This window comes from Amphiprion ocellaris, chromosome 9 (genome assembly GCF_022539595.1).
Source record: "Amphiprion ocellaris isolate individual 3 ecotype Okinawa chromosome 9, ASM2253959v1, whole genome shotgun sequence".
NCBI lineage: Eukaryota > Metazoa > Chordata > Actinopteri > Pomacentridae > Amphiprion > Amphiprion ocellaris.
In genome coordinates this window covers 12,743,770-12,760,908 of record NC_072774.1, presented here as the reverse complement: position 1 = coordinate 12,760,908, position 17,139 = coordinate 12,743,770, and the positions used below count along the sequence as shown (strand labels likewise).

The 17,139-nt window shown below is 36.7% G+C and overlaps 2 protein-coding genes across 2 annotated transcripts; one reads left to right on the top strand and one right to left on the bottom strand.

The window, feature by feature from the left end:
- The first annotated feature begins 675 nt into the window (after positions 1-675).
- Positions 676-9,176, top strand: LOC111578041 (C-type lectin domain family 4 member G-like). Its single transcript, XM_035954772.2, has 6 exons — positions 676-730; positions 1,957-2,025; positions 4,575-4,748; positions 5,338-5,492; positions 5,616-5,731; positions 7,349-9,176. The coding sequence occupies exons 1-6, from the start codon at positions 676-678 to the stop codon at positions 7,494-7,496; spliced, it is 717 nt and encodes a 238-aa protein (XP_035810665.2). The 3' UTR covers positions 7,497-9,176.
- gpatch4 (G patch domain containing 4) lies at positions 9,128-17,139 on the bottom strand. The gene is made up of 8 exons (XM_023284603.3): positions 16,988-17,139; positions 15,699-15,777; positions 15,549-15,622; positions 15,364-15,456; positions 14,406-14,522; positions 12,820-12,935; positions 11,474-11,524; positions 9,128-11,352 (listed from the first exon to the last, which is right to left on the bottom strand). The coding sequence occupies exons 2-8, from the start codon at positions 15,775-15,777 to the stop codon at positions 10,680-10,682; spliced, it is 1,203 nt and encodes a 400-aa protein (XP_023140371.1). The 5' UTR covers positions 16,988-17,139; the 3' UTR covers positions 9,128-10,679.

The following is a 17,139-nucleotide window of genomic DNA, read 5'->3' as shown; positions in this document are numbered from 1 at the left end:
CACTGCAGTTTATTTGTGTTAAATCCTACATGCACCACTGTGCTGCAGTCGGAGCACAAAATGTTTATCATTCAGTAGCTGAAAATAGTCAACTGAAAGAGCAGAAATTTGCTTATTTCATTAACATTTGCGAAAAAAAACTAGAGTGGCCAGCTGCTTTAAGAAACGACTTGGATTTTTGAAATCATAAAAGCATTTATGTGACTTAATTTCAAATAACAAAATCAAAGTTGGAATGTGTTGGGATTTTCAGGTTCCCACATGATTTGTTTACAGTAACAAAATATAGAATAGCATCATTACAGTCAGTGGTTCAGTCTTTTCATGGTTGTCACAGTGACACGAGACTGAAGACTTATTGAGAAATCCAGATAACGGTTAAGCAACCAGAAATAAACATGACGTGTTTGAAGTTTCAGTCTAAGTTGAAATGTATCAGCTCCTTGTATCGCAAAACTTTTGTGTGTTACAACAGCAGACGTATTTGCGATAACATGCAAAACAGACAACTTACACAATCCATAACCAAACAAGAACATCTCACCCAGCACTGAAGTGTAAAACGGAAGAGGCACCTTTAGTTTGTGCTCCAAGAGGTGATCTGTTGTTCAATCGCACTTTTCAAGCATCGATTTCTGTTGAAGCCTTTTTTCACCCTCTGCACTATTTTCTAAGATGGAAGAAGAAGTCAGCTATTCTACAGTGGCTTTCAAATATGGTCCTCCTAGAGGTAAGCAACTCCTGTGTTAATAAACTAAAGCACACTTTTTACTGGTATTCTAGAGCATTTAACATCTTTTAAAGGTATTGCGCAGAAGAAATACAGTGTTGTCCTCGTAGTCACAGAAAATGCACAAAAATAAGTTGTTTTTACGTGTTTGCAAAGATGCCATGATGGTATCCTGCATGCAACGGATTTACTGTTTTTTTTCACATCACTATTTCCAGTGTTTCTCCAGAAAATAATCATTTTTCAGTTGATATGTGCATGTTCCAAGGAGAGCTATGCCTTAATCTCTTCAATCTCTACAATCAACAGAATCACAAACTGCACAGACAAAAAGACAAATGACCATCTTTTCAATGCAGTGAGCTAATCACGAGCTCAAACCTGCAGCCATTCTGTGTCAATAAACAAAGTTAAAGTTGTCAGCATCACCACTGCTGTGATATTTACTCACATCAGACACCTTGGACAGAACAGCTTTGTGTGACTCTAAAGTCTCAGGAAAATGATCGAACCTACAGCAGCCATGAGCAAACAAGTTAATTATTCAGTGGAGATAACGAGAGAATTTTTTTGTAGAAATAAGCTTGTTTTCTGGTGATAATAATTTCATGTATATTGTTATTCTGAGAAAGCAAATGGGAAATTTCATAAGATAACAAATTAATTTATCACGTGAAAACAACTTCTTTCTTAAAAAAAATCAAGGTATAAACATGGAGAATGCAAACTTGTGATCTTGAGATAACCATAAAAAACAATTGCCAGCAAGCCGTTGTTAGCTTCTGTACATGTGGAGAAATATGTTTTTATTCAGAGAGAGAAATTTATACTCTGCAAAAATAAACATATTTTTAAAAATAATTTAATTACCCCTTATCTAAAAAAAAAAAAAAAAAAAAAAAAAAAGCTTCTTTAATGATAAAAAAAAAGAACATTCTTTGGTTTCCTCGAGACAATACCAGTAAAAAATAACTGCTTGCATGGCCATTTTTGGTTTCTGGACTTGCAGAAAAATATCTTGGTTTTATTAAATAATAAAGATGGTTTTATATTCCACATTGATCCTGGAAAGACTGACCAGGCAGTCAACACAACTGGAACTCTCGGCGGAAATTTGCACTCAGACCACAGCTTTTGCAGTCAACACACTTCCCCAAAGAACATAAAATATGTTTAAATATTCAGTAGTCTCTTCCTTTCCTCATATTTTTATTGCTGTTACGCAGAGAAAAAAGAGGAGGCGACCATTTACGCCGAAGTAAAACCTGAAGCGCCGGCTGCTGTTCCTGCACCAAGTAAGTTATAAAATCCTATGAAAGCAACAATCTGCAGCTGCAGAATATCTGACAAACGCCACAACTGATCCTCTTTCTGCTTTATGATCATGCTCTATATCTTCTCTTTGTAGCTTTTTGACGACTAACTGATGTGTCTGATTCTATGGTGGTACTGAGAGCTTAATGCAAAAACACAACAACAAAAACAAAAACAATCAGCAAACAAAGAAATGAGCCTCGTGTTTTGTTAAATTGCTTTTGATTTGTGTGTTTGCATGTGTCCTGCTTTCAGGGCCACTAAGGGCACAAGATTTTGTGCAAAAGTACAAAAAAATCTCACTAATAAATTGTTAGGAAAATGATGATGCATTTTTGAATATATGTATTTGTCAAAAGTTTTAACATCCCATAAAATCTTCCATGTGACCTCAGTAATGTTGGTATTGACTGGATTAGTTTTATCATCAGAAGGTGAAGCAGCTGCACAGTCTAACTCCCGCCTGCTGTTGGTGTATTTGGGGATACTTTGTGCTCTCCTGGCAGTGAGCATCATCACCATCATCTACAGTGAGTTTCATCTCAACCACTGGATTTTAATAAATACATTAGCTTAGCAATGCAGCTTACATCACATTTCTACCAATCTAGTCGGTTTGGTCTTCAGCCAAACCAAAACAACACAGTCAGTCAGTATTTCACTCTTTAGTTAAGGTTTGATGATTTTTTTTGTAAAAAATTCAGGGCATTGTGGCAGCGAACAGAAAGTTAGGCTGTTTGAGTCACCGATACCACTGGTAGGAAATCACCAGCAGCAAGAAATATGCAACAAATCAACCATTAAAAATCGCCATGATGTGACCAATGACATGGTAACGGTTTGTTTAGGTTTAGGCCCAAAAACCACTTGGTTAAGTTTTGGGAAACGTTGGGGGTTCTGTTAAAAAAGTACTTTGTTAAGGTTAGAGGACCGTCATCATCATGGTTAAGGTTATAACTGGTCAGTGTAATTGACTGGAAACAGGAAGCAAACAGCCATCTCCTGTGATAAAGTCTAGATTTCATTGACCCATCTATCTGCCCCAACCTCCTCCCTATGGGAATTTTATGTTAAAAATCCCTCTTCATTATGTCACACTGCAATGGTAAAGTATTCGTTAGGTTGTGGCACAAAAACAACTTGACTAGGTCCAAGGAAAGACCAAGTTTTAGTTAACCCTTTGATGAACAACATGGGTTGAAAGATACCCATATTCCATTGAATATGGGTCACTTTTGGCCCATGTTGTGCATCAAAGGGTTAAAGTAAATATCTTGTTAAAGTTAGAGGGCCTTCATTGTCATGGTTACATTTAATGTTACCAACAGGGATTTTAGAGACTCCAAACTAAACGTGAAGTCACTGAGAGGCTAAGTGAGGGAGCATTGCATTGTTGACTCGCTGCACAAACAACATAGCCATTTCCATGCTTCCGACTGTCGTATTTATTCAAAAACGCCAAACAAACCAGCAAAACAAGGCAAGGCAAGATGTTCAAATGCTCAATTTTTGGTTAGATTCAGCAGTCAACAAAGAAAATATACTCTCCCTACTCACCCCCTCTCCATGCAGCCACCGTGGTGAACAGGTGAATATAATACCATTCATTCAATCAGTCAAACTCCCTGACCACACCCCCCGTGACGTGAGTGAAAGGTGTTGAAAAGCTGATGCCAATACAAACATAAACAACAGCATCTATGCATATGGCACCTGCAGGGATGTCCTGATCAAGTTTTTTTGCTCCTGATCCAATCTAAGTCATGTAATATTCAGTGTTTGTCATTACCTTGATATCATTTTCCCAGATTATACACATAAATATTGTAGACTAACTGTAGGATCTCGTTGTCCAACCAGTTGAAGCCTCATTCTGTTTAATACTGTAGTAACCAGAGGAGACAGGCAAGCATAGAGAATTTTGGGGGTTTAGCTAAGAGCACCATGACAAAGTCTTCTGTAACACTTATCAGCTCTGGCCAGCACTCACATTTAATTAAAGCGGTGATCAACTTGGATAGTATCTCTGTATAACAGTGACATATGTAATCCACAGCTTTGGGGCACAAATCACGTACTGATACTAATCAGTTAAAAATGCCTTGATTGCCCCAATAACCTGAATAACATTGATTTGAAACAGTAAAAAACACAGTCGTCTCCTATGGTAAACCCATCCATCTACCCCAACCTCCTCCGTATGGGAACTTTGTAGCTCCATAACACTGTCACTTGACTCCTCCTTTGCTCTCCTTGTAAATATTGCTATTATTTAACCATTAACATAACTATGCAATTATGAGACACTTATTTAAACAACTGATTTCACATATTTATGAGAGGGAACTTAACATTAAGAGGTCAGAAAAAGTGGCTGGCAAGTGTTTGTTATTGGAGGACTGATCTCTAGAAATAAAGATTAGTCAGATATTAGTACAAGAGTGTTTTTAAAATGTGAAGGTGAGAACTATGATATCACCATAGCTCCATTATTTAACTGACAGACTGATGTGTCTCCTGTCACTCACAGTCGGTGTGATAATGACTGAACAGAAAGCAAACCTCAGCGAGCTGATGGAGGGGATGAGAATCTTGGAGAATAAAACTGCAAAGCTGAGAAGAGACAGAGGCGACCTCAACTATACGCTGGGAGTCATCCTGAATTTCAGCAGCTTTCCAGTAACAGAGTACTGTCCTGACAAAAGTGAGTATTTTACTTACCCTCGCAATGTGAAGTTATGTCAGAATAAACTGTATTTTATTAGCAGTGCCTACAGGTGATTACTAGTTTGGTAAATCCTGCATGAATTATTGCTTTACACTCTACAAAGTAATTCAAGGGACCCATTCCCACCACTTATTCAAATGCATGGCTGTAAGATAGAAATTCAGATTTTTTTGGTTTATATATATATATATATATATATATATATTTTTTTTTTTTTTTTTTTTTTTTTAAGTTTCAAACATTATTTTGCTGGGTTGGTTGGGTTGAAATAATAATATTTGTAACGGTATTAAACCAATATTTAGTGCGATTTAAACTAGAAAGTGTTGTCATATCACTAAATGATATTAAGTGTAAAAGTTTGCTCAGTTTTAAAAAAATGACTCATCTAATTATGATAGTAACGCTAACATCCCAAACACTGGTAGAATGTTATTGGTGTTTCTGACACTGAGACACTTTTTATCCAATATTTTAAGACATTTTATAGTCTTTTTACAAGAACATTTTAGAGTATTTAACAAGAGAATCTAGTTGTATTTGTCTGCGTATTTCATGACTACAGAGTGCCAGCCATGTCGGCCTAACTGGATTCGGTTCCAGGAAAAGTGCTACCTGTTTTACGAAGAAGAACATCCTTGGAAGACATGGGAAGAAAGCCGAAGGTACTGCCAGAATGAAACCGCAGATCTGGTTGTTATTGATGGTCTGCAAGAACAGGTGAGTTCCAGGATCATCGCCGTACCACCTTCACAAGACTAAGGAGAAAACAAAAATGTCTGGTCAGAATCAATTGCTGTAAGTGTGAATGTTGTTGATGATCTTCCATTTAATGCCTCACAGGAATTCATCAAGAATCACACTAAGTTCTACTTCGACAGGTGCCACGGATACTGGTTTGGTTTGTATGAAAAGGATAAAACCTGGGTGTGGATTGATGGACATAATGACAATCTCAGGTGAGGAAGCCTTTACATGTGTGGATCGATTACTGAACAGGGGCTCCACCTGGTCCACAGCTTCGTTTGAAGTGATGGTTAACATGTCTTCAATTAGAACCGCAAAGAGTCACAAACTTATGCAAAGCACCCACAAAAATTCACAAAGTCATAAAACAGCAAACAAAGAGAGACAACCAACAACAAAGAGAATCACAAAGACCAGAAACTGATGCAAACCACTGAAAAAGTCATAAAATGAGAATAATATATGCTTAAAAAAATGCACGAAAAGCCCAGAAAGAGATGCAAGCATTACAAAAGAGATAAAAAATAAACAAAAATAAATGTAAAATGACTGCAAAGAAACACAAAAACACCAACAAGAGATAAAAATTGACCAAAAAAATAACGCAGGATCGAACAAGAAACACATAAAATGACTGCAAAGACACAATCAGACCAGAAATCGATGCAAACCACTTTTAAAAAGATGACAGATGACCATAAGTAGATATAAAACAACAGCAAAAATGTACAGAGACAATAAAGATATGCAAATTAACCAAAAGAGATCCAAAATGAGCACAAATGTATGTAAAACATATGCAAAGACACTCAAAATGATCAGAATAGCATTAAAACTATCTCAAAGAGAGGCAAAATAAACATAAAGAGATGTAGTTAGAACACACAAAAAGACCAGAAAGAGATGGATATTAATGAAAAAGAGAGGCAAAATGAACACAAATAGATGTAAAATGAATGCAAAAACCAAGATTAAAAAGAGATTAAAAGTAATTACAAGAGAAGCAAACTCAATACAAATAGACATAAAATGACAACAGAGATTAAAACCAAATAAAAGAAAACAATTAACACAAAAAGGCATAAACAACAGCAAAGACATACAAAATCCACAGAAAAAGACTCAAATTAATATAAAGAGATGTAAATTAAGACAAATTGATGGAAAATGACTGCAAAAGCACACAAAAAGACAAGAAAGAGATCAAAACTAACTCAAAAAAGATGACAAATGAACACAAATAGATGTAGAACAACTGCAAAGACACACAAAAAGACAAGAACATGGTTAAATCTAACTCAAAGAGATACAAAATGAGCACAGAAAGACAGAAAAACATGCCATGGCACACAAAAAGACCAGAAATCTTTTTTAAAATGATTCAAAGAGATCCAAGCTATTACAAAAGAGGTGCAAAATGAATGCAAATAGATGGAAAATGACTGAAAAGGAACCTGAAACCTGAGAAAAAGACCTGAAAAAGATACGAAATGAAACAGGTGCAAAATAAACATAAGCAGATGCAAAACCATCACAAACAGCAACAAAACAATAGCACAGAGACACAAAACACACCAGATACCTTTCATTTTATGTCCGACTTCTATGTGGGACAGTTGGAGTGACCAGGTACAATCAAATAAATAATCTATTGCAAGATGAAAGACGGAAATGACTTTAACTGGAAATAAATTCAACTGTAAATTAATGCAAAACAAAAATCCTTCACTTTGCAAATGAGAGTTATGTAGGTCAAATATTTGTTAACTGAAATTAGAAATGCTTTATTTGCAGCCCTTTTATGTTTTGGTTTTTTGATGCTGATGAAGGTTCTGGACAAACGAGACACTCGGCAGTTCGGGTCCGTGTGCCCTGATGATCCCTCGCAGCAACCCTACACAGAGCTGGGACCCAGCAGATTGTGTATTCTTAAACAAATTCATCTGTGAGAGGGAAGCTCTGATAAGGTCTGAATAGTTTAGTGCTGTGTAAGTGTCCTTTGTCTTCATGTTGCAGGAAAAAAACAAGAAAATCTAAAGAAATATGCATCAGTACTGTTTATATGATATATAATTTAGAATGTGAGGAGTCATTTCATCGTCCATGTTGTTTTCATAGCGATATCTAGTTCTGCTGAAAGTATTTTCTACTGATGTCCACAATATGATTTTTTTGTAGTGCAAGATGGAAAATACAAAGACAAAAAAAGACCAGAAATAGATACAAGCCACTGGAAAAGAGATGCAAAATGAACAAAAATAGATGTAAAACAACACACGGGGATGCAATCCAATGAAAAGCTGACACAACACAAACAAGCATAAACAACCACAAAGACACAAAATGACCAGAAAGGGAAGCAAGTCATTTAAAAGAGAAACAAAACTAAAAAAATTAGACAAGTAAAAGATACACAAAAGACCAGAAAGTGATTAGAACTAACTAAAAGAGAAACAAACTGAACATAGACATAAAATGACTGTAAAGACACACAAAAAACCAGAGGGAGATGCAAACCTTTAAAAAGAGATGTGAAATGACAGTAAATAGGCATAAACACCTGCAAAAACAAATAGACCAGAAAAAGATGTAACACTTTTTAAAAAAGAGACCAAAAACAAACACAGAAAGGCATAAACAACAGCAAAGACAGTGACAATGACCAGGAAGACGTTAAAATTAATTTTAAAAGATACAAAATGAAGACAAATAGATGTAAAACTATGGGAAAGACGCACAAAAAAAAGACTAGAAATAGAAGCAATCCATTGGAAAAGAGATGCAAAATGAATACAAATAGATACAACTATACAGACACACAAAAAGACTAGAAAATGCAAAATGAACATAAGTAGTTTTCAGTCCATGCAGTTATCTTGGAATTAACTCTGTAATCAATAGCTTGGTAGAGTATATAATACTGTAGGATCATAGCCTTAACTTGAAGCTTGTCAATAAAAACAGATAAAACCAAGAATTTCCTTTAGGAATTAATAAAGTTTTATCTTATCTTTTAATATTTATGTTAGTCGGGTACATTTGTATTGCTGCTTTTATTGTTCTGCTTTTATTGTTCGTTTTAAATGTACTCTAAAAATAACTGTGGCTTCACTTAAATATTATACCTTTAACCGTTCTAGATATGAATTTTACAATAATTCATCCACATCAGACTGGAAGTCTGTGTTGCCAGAAGGCTAAAAACTAATAGTAACAAACGTAATAAGGTGGTTTTACATCCAGTAACACTGCAGATTTGTTACAACATTCATGTCACATCTGTTGTAAGCTGTTGAGACAAACAGTTGTCAAAGAATCTCAGAAAAACCTCAAGATTTCTCCATTTCTGTCATTTATGTAACATCTCAGCAGGAGATTTCTGTTCGCTAAGTTCAAAGGTTTTTTTTTGTAAGAGTTGAGAAAAAGATATGAACTGGTGAAAGTACTATTCTCTATCTTTGTACTGTATATGTTCATATTATTTTTGTATAGTATTCTTTATGTTTTTGCCATGTGCTGGGATATTTTGTCGAATATGACTTGGAAATTCAAATAAAAACGATGTAAAAAAAAAAATAAGTAAAACCCAAAAAATGCCTACCATTACAGAGCTTTTTGATGTCATTTTATTTGCATATAAAATTCAGTTTAACCTGTGTACAACAAAGTGCTGCGTCTTTATTATAAAAAACACACAGCACAGGTTTCCTCAAAGAGGCTTTGTGAAAGTTCTCTACATTTCATATCGGCTGTCCAGTAAACTAGAAGACATTTCATATAAAGCTGGAAACACAAGCAAATCAAAAAGTCACCAGCAGCTGCTTTAAACTGGCTTGTAAGGCTGTTCAACAGGCAGAAGAGGCACAACTGCTGGATGTCAGTCTGTGGTTACTGGTCTGAAACACTAACACATGGAACAATGAAAAAGTTTCAGTACTGTTTCTGTCATGTCTGCACCGAACGTTTCACCATTATGTATAATCAACATGTGGACAGTAGCAGTCGCAAGTCTGGCAACTGCACGTCACTGCACTATCAACATTTTTGAATTAAGCTCAAATTTTCCCACTTAGTCTGCAGCTGGAGGATCATCTCTGGTGATGAGAGGTGGATCTGCAGCTGCCACCAAGAGAAGAACCAGTAGTTTAATGGTGTTGATAATTTAACCAATAAAAAATAATATGGCACAATTCTCCAACAACGAATTTTAGACTACCTATAGTACTTGGTTGTTCTACCAGGTTGAGTCTTCTATTGTTTGACATGGTAGCGACCTGAGGAGATGATCACTCAGACGACTGGCAAGCAGAAAGCATTCTGGTTCATTAGCTAGTCAAGTGCCACCATGTCTCCTGTGATGCTTAATGGCTACTAGCCAGACCTCTTCCTCTGAAGGCCATTGGAGCAGCTTATATCATGTGACCGCATTCAAAGCAGCTAGATCAGGACATGGAATGATGTTTGCCAAGATCATTTTGTGTTACTGATGAATCACATACTGATCGATAAAGTTGAATTTGCATAAGAAAAACAGTATAAAGTTTGCATCCCTAGTCCTAAAGCTCTTAAGGAGTAATATGCAGTGCAAATAACAAACTAACTAAAGATAGCATGTGGGAGCTCCAATACCGAATACACATTGTGTTAAAAACACACAAACCTTTTGGACACAACACCACAATTGCTGCTCTCCACCTGCCTTATTTGCCAGATTTAGCTTCCTATGACTTCTTCCTCGTTCCCAAAATAAGATTCAAGTTAGAGGTCGCCATTTTTAGGAGATCCAGAACAGAACTTACAGGGAGCGTTCGAAGTGTTGTAGGAGCACTAGGAGCAGAGTATCGCTACACAGGTTACTACTTAGACAGGGAGGGTGGCAAAATTTAAATCCATATGGTTTTTCATTTCACTTTTCATAGGCACAGTCTGAAGATTTTGATCACACCTTGGAGGCAAAACAGACACAAATTCTACACGTCTCTGGATTATCTTGTTACTGGTGTGAATTAATAGTTAAAAAAAAATCTATTCAGTTGAAGAACATCTAAAATTCATTCCAAATCAGAGTCCATGATCAGCACAGAGCTGATGTGAGCTTATAATGGGTTCCTCAATCAGCCAAGATAAATCAGTCTATCAATGTGCAGCAGCTTGTTCATTCTAATCTTTGGACTTCTTTTTCTTCTTCTTTGGTGGAACCACCTCTTCGTCTACATTCTTGTCCATAAGTGATTTGTCCTTTTTACACTTTTTCTTTTTCTGTTTAACTGCTGGCTCCTCCAGCACTAGATCATCCGACTGGCTGGAGTCCTTCTCTTTACGCTCCTCTTCTTCCACAGGTTCACTGTGGCTTTTGGATGATTTCTTCTTCTTCTTCTTGACTTTAGTGTCAATGTGCAGCTCGGCAGTTTCGTCTCCATTCTGTTCTGTGTTGTGTTTCTTCTTCTTATGTTTCCTCTTTGTTTTGTGATAGTCGTCCACTTCACTGTTTTCTGTACAGTTCAAATCTCCCTCAGTGGAAACAGCATCAGATGTTTCCTCCGATTTCTTTTTCTTCTTCTTCTTCTTGTGTTGTACTTCAGTTTCAGGACTTTCAGATACTTCGTCACCATTTAGCTCAGTAATTCCTTCAGCAGATCTCTTCTTTTTCATCTTTTTTCTGCGGCAGTCCTCGGTCCTCTCCTCCAGCTTCTCTAACTGGGAGGTCGGTGTGACACAAACTGGTGCAGCACTTGCTGGTTGGCTCTTGTTGCCATACTTGGCCATGAACTCAGCCTCCTGCTGCTCCAGCCTGGCTAACTTAGCGCTCATGGTCAAGCCGTGCCTGGCTCCTCTAAAAAATACAACAGTAGCAAAGAAACTGAGGACAGGCTCTCTTAACTTTATTAGTTATGAAATATTCCACAATTCTTTAGAGTTTACTACTCAAGTTTTGCTGAATTTTATGAACTTACTTGTGAGCCGTTCGTCCTCCACAAGCCTTCATTAGATCCACATCAGAAAGCCTGTCGAGAATCAATGAATAACTTCACTTTCATGACACAATTAAATCAGATTAGCAAACTTAATGCAAATAATCAATAAAGAATAAAGAATAAATATATAAGAAGAATAAATAATAAAGTGAAATGTAACACAAAAAATAGTAAATAGGAGATAATGACATGGTAGGAAATTAAAAATTACTTAGCAGCTTGTGAGAAAACACTTTTAATTTAAAATCAATATAAAAATACAGTCTAAAACTAATTTAAAACAAGTCTAAAAACAAATGCAAAATCTGTCTAAAATCAGAGTCCTGATTTGAGCATCACAGCGTGAAAAACCAGTCTACAACAAAGTCCGTAACCAGTCTTAAATCAGTCTAAAGCCAAGTCCAAAATCAGAGCTATGATCTCTACATCATGGATTCAGTCTGGATTGAATGAAAAAACAGAAGACAAAGAGTCAGGCTGAACCCATGGAAGAATTGTGGCAAAACATTTAAAAAAACCAAGCAGATATATCTGCGTATCTAGAAATAAAGTAAATAGATCGACAATATAAACCTTGGTCCAAAAGTCAGACAGCAAATGGAAAATCTGACATATTTTCATGTCAACCTGGAAATAATCAGAACGCTCAGAAACATTTACAAAACACAAGAAGTTTTGACATAAATCTTTCAGATATTGCTCCATTCCTTGGTCATCATTCAAACTGATCAGAATGATGAGAGAGACTGTCTTTTGGACAAAAGGTCAGATTTCCTCGAGTTGTATCCTTGAAACTGTCAGAAGTCAGATTGTTATTCTGAGCAAAGAGAAGCTTCCTCAGCGTCACATCGCGGCTGGACTGAAGGTTTCTAAGGGGCAGAGCATCTAAAACTCTTTGTGGAAGCTGGATCAAGTGTATCCAAAGCACAAAATTAGCACACCATCAGCAGATCAATACATCAAGCTCTCTTTACCGACAGATTAAAAAAAAGCAACATCATCACAGATACAGAATTTACTAAATAAAGAACACAAGACTCATATCAGCACAAGTCCTGTTAAAGGAAGGCTTTCTAGTCTCAGAGGATGAGGGGCATCTCTAAACCTGTTCTCAGGAGGAGAAATGGGACAAATGCTTGTGGTGGGCTGAGATAAAGCAGCATTCACAGCGGATGATGTATAAAGTCCTGTATTAGACTTGACTGTACATAATAAAACACAGCGGTGCACATTGATCGCACTGTTATAATAGTATAAAATGTCTATGAGCTAATAAATGCTGAACAGAACTACTTAAAATACTTAATCTGAGGTGAGGGTCTTACTTGGTGGTGCTGGAGAGATCCAGTTTTTGGTCGTCCTCCTCATCTGAGCTGCTGCTGTCAGCTGAGTCGGAGGATTTCGGCTCTGGTTGTTCCTGACCAGACATCAGTGTGGCAGACTGAAAGAGGAGCCAGTCATTGTTGACACAGACCAAAATTAGGCAAATTCAAAGCTATAAAAAACATCAACATCATTCAAATCACAGCATATAAGAAACTAGGGGTGTAACAGTACACAAAATGTGATATCCCCTCAGTTTTGGCGTCTTAATTCAGTACAAAGAAAATAAATGGGTAAAACTCCCGCCAACCACCAACCAGTCAAGTACAGTTTACATCCATGTCAGTCCACACTGTGAGGAAGACTTTGAAGGAACTGAATAAAAGGCATCAGCCACATGTATGTTCAGTCTATTCATTTTAGCAGAACACAAAACTGTAGCAATGATAGTAGAAACCACTTCAAATATGCATGCTGCTGCAAAGATGCTACAAATCCTTAAAGCTCACAGTTCAAGTTTTTCTCCCACCTATGCAATGTTTGTTGTGAGTTAAGTATTTGTTGAGGTTGTCTGTATTCGAGTGTATGATGATCATTTGGCTGTTTTGGTGCCTTTCTAATGATGCAAAACAGTACTTTTTCTTTTTCACTGGCTCTGTCAGTCTCTCTCTACCCAACATGTGAAACAATCCTTTCAGCTGTTGTATTTTCCAATACTGAAAGGGCCTGTAGCTAATTATTTTAATTAAAAAAAAAAAAAAAAAAAAAAAAAAAAAACTAAATGAGGAGAGAGGAGAAGGCTGGTGGAAAGAAAAAGGTCTAAACCAGAAAAGAACAAAAAGTACTACATTCAATCAAAGGCTAACATATTTTAATTAATATTATTCAAAATTGTGATTACATCCTTAAATGAACATGATCAATCCCAGAATTGACTTTAAACATTCATTCCACTTGTAGAAAATTCTGCACATAGAAAACACTCCATATAGATAAAATCTGTTGGTTTCACACTGGCGAATTCTGACATTAGTACACATTATTTCACTCTTTTCAAAGTAATTCTTGGTCACAACTGCAGCCGTTGAGCTAGCTTCCATCGTAGCCTGCAAGTGAGGCGTTTAGGGCACAACTGCAAATTTTAGCGTGCATTGGTAAGCCAGTGTTCAGCAGGTGATTTTAGCCTTGCCTGTTTATAATAGTGATATCAGACAACCTCAAGGGAAAAACTAGTAACAAAATCCTAATCAATGCATTTTGAAGAAAACAGGTTACAGACGATCTTGACATCACTGCAAAGCTAGGGTATGAAAACGAAGACAACTATCCATCTGCATTCAGGGCAGATTAATATGCTGTACCCAAAAAAAGGTGTAGGGAAGTCCATCTGGAGCTTTGGGCAGCCAAGATTAGTGTCACCATTTACCACCTGATCAAATGTGAAAAATAGTCAGTCTCCCCTTCTGTTCTTGAGTTATAGCACTGAATACTGACCAGAAACAAGCTACAAGTTTGACTATCATTCTGTAGTGACAAGTTAATAGCTGAACTTTAGACCAAAATAATAAGAGAGACACAGACAAATTACCTTGACAAAGCATCCATAAAGTCTGGCTTTAGCCAGTGCAGCTTTTCGTGGCTTTTTGTTGGAAATCATCTCATCTTCTTCATCTTCCTCTGCCGTCTTCTTCAACTTAATACCGTTCTGCATTCAGAAAATCAGAAAACACTTTCAACTTCTATCAGACACTAAACCGGCTGATTACACTGAATAACAACAATTGATTAACAAAGTGACTAACAAGTGTCATGAGTTTGTAGTTCAACGGTACAGAAATACAACCTTAATATTAACTTTGGATCTAAATAAAGCTTTCATCATTAACACTTCAAAATTGACGTTTCAACACCTCAAGTTACACCTACACTGATTCAACTTAGAAAATATATGTAACTACCTTCAGGTGCAGCAAGTAAACCAGCGAGTTTTTCCATTCATGAATTAGCTGCTAAATAAACGGAGCAAATATGACATGTTTTAACTTCTTTACTCTGAAATAAGTCATGACATCACTAGTGGAAAAATTTACTGAACTAACACAGCAAACTTTTAAAGACGTTACGACTGCATCAGGAGTTTAAAATAAAAACATCCACCGATAATGTGGTTTGACTGCAGGTCAATTCATAATTCAGCAAAGCTGCTTCATTCTGCAAATGTGCTCCTCTGCCCTTTCATGTAAACAGTAGTTTTCAGTGATTGGCTATTAGTCAAGTCACGTAATAGCCAATCAGATAGCAGTTGGGAGGGGCACTATTTGAGGCCATATTATTTACCAATAATTGGTCAATAAAGACACAAGCAACAACGTGAAAAATGCCAAATATTGGCCTGAATAATCAGCCAGGCCGACAATTAGTTCAACCCCACTAGAAAGTTACAAATAACTGCCGATGCTAACACCTGCTATCTGATGTCAGAAAGGTGGAGGATGGTTCTGACGCTATCTGACAAGCAGTTCAGATGAATCGTAAATCTAGCTCACTTGATCAGACTCCACCTGCAGACTGGAAGAGGCCTTATTGAAGACATGATCCCACCAGTGGAAGGTGAACTGGTCCCCTTCCTTATGACCAACCTGCCAGAGAAAAGTACAGAAAACAAGCTAATCTCAAGCCTGTTTTGACACAAATGGAAAATCTGTTAAATCTGAGATCAAATGTCACTCACTCCTCCTTTGTCGCATTTCACTTTGACCTTGATCGCCTCTGAGATGCCATTTTCAGCTCGGCCCAGTCCTTTACCTGTGGAGACAGTGGACTGATTAAGACGCCTGCAGCTGATGTTGGATTGTTGCATGAAAAAGATCAAATTGCTCACCGTGTTCCCAGCCGTGACGCAGGAGCTGCTGCTCTGCAAACTTCAAGCCTCGACTTTTCTCTTGAACTACTTCTGCCATCTGTACAAAAAGACAGTTGGCAGGATTTTAAGCAAATTAAAAGTCTATTTTTTATTTCTCTTGTGCTACCTGCCAATGTGTTGCCACCCAAACAGCCATTTTGGTTACACTGAACTAAAATTCACAACATTTTTTACTGATAAAACAAGGACAGTAGCTGGCAAAATACAGGATGCACTGAGAAAAGACTACCTGGGAGGACAGTGGTTCAAAGTGTGGGTTCAAGACTTGACAAATATGAGAGGTTTAAAAAGATAATAATATAGGACTTATCAAGGTGGTATGTAGAGTTAGGCATCAAAAACTGGTTTCAAAGTTCAAATTCCAAAATAATCATTAAGAAAGTTTAATTTTGGTTATTCACTCATGCTAGTTTCTAAACAGCACACTACTGGTTATCTGTAACTATCCAACTGTCTCATGTGAGTTAAATTGTAAGTTCTGCATTTTTCTCAGTTAATTTGCTTAGCTGTTGCTCAGTTGCTTGACAAGCAGGTGAGCAACATAAATTGTGTTGTAATAATCACCTTTAGTAAATGCTGCTACAAACCACAAAAAGAGCAGAACCAATCATATTGGTAATCCATTCTCTGATCAATATAACAACAATTCCAATTATGTTTAAAGCAAACAGACAAAACATGCAGCAATTTCAGATTTTTAATGTAAGAATTGGTTGGTTCTTCATCTGAATGACTAATCTATGGGAATTCGTAATGGCCATTTTTCACAAAATTATGATATTAAGTTCCAATAACAATTGAAAGATTCATTGTAATAAAAACAATTACTCTAGAAACAACTCGTGAGTTGTGGTTTTGTGAGTTTAAAGTCTAATTTTATGCAGAATTACTATGAAGTCACACTACGTTCTAGATTTCAACCCTATTCTGCAGCTATTTCTTTATTTTGAACAACAGGTGTTTAATAATGCCTCACATGGATATTGCAAGTTTTCAACAATTTTCCTATGTCTAATTTTCTTTGTAATACAATTACAGAAAGCAAAATGTTTACTTACAGTTGTACAAACTCAACTTGCAAACTGATAGTCAGCATGGATAAGCCAAAACTAATGTCATTTACAGGTCTGTGTGGTTGATGCTAACAGCTAAGCTAAAAGCTAAATGTTGCATCAGTTTGACAGCCTTAATTCAGCGAAGGTTTATCCAAACTACGAGACCACAACAGAAATAAATACTCAATTTACCTCTCAAAGGCTTGTTTTATTATAATGTCCTCACTGAAAACGGCAGGAGTATAAACCACCAGCAGCATCAGAAGATAGCCATGCGGCTCCAGCAGCAGGCTGACATGACACCGGACTTACGTCACCGCTTTCTTCTTCTGTGGTCGATTTTT

Coding starts and splice junctions, on each gene's coding strand:
- LOC111578041 (XM_035954772.2), top strand. CDS start 676: ATGGAAGAAGAAGTCAGCTATTCTACAGTGGCTTTCAAATATGGTCCT. Junction 2,026..4,574: donor GGCTGCTGTTCCTGCACCAA/GTAAGTTATAAA, acceptor TGTCACTCACAG/TCGGTGTGATAATGACTGAA. Junction 4,749..5,337: donor AGAGTACTGTCCTGACAAAA/GTGAGTATTTTA, acceptor TCATGACTACAG/AGTGCCAGCCATGTCGGCCT.
- gpatch4 (XM_023284603.3), bottom strand. CDS start 15,777: ATGGCAGAAGTAGTTCAAGAGAAAAGTCGAGGCTTGAAGTTTGCAGAG. Junction 14,523..15,363: donor TGCAGGTGGAGTCTGATCAA/GTGAGCTAGATT, acceptor TTCTGAATGCAG/AACGGTATTAAGTTGAAGAA. Junction 12,936..14,405: donor TTTATGGATGCTTTGTCAAG/GTAATTTGTCTG, acceptor CTCCTCTTTCAG/TCTGCCACACTGATGTCTGG.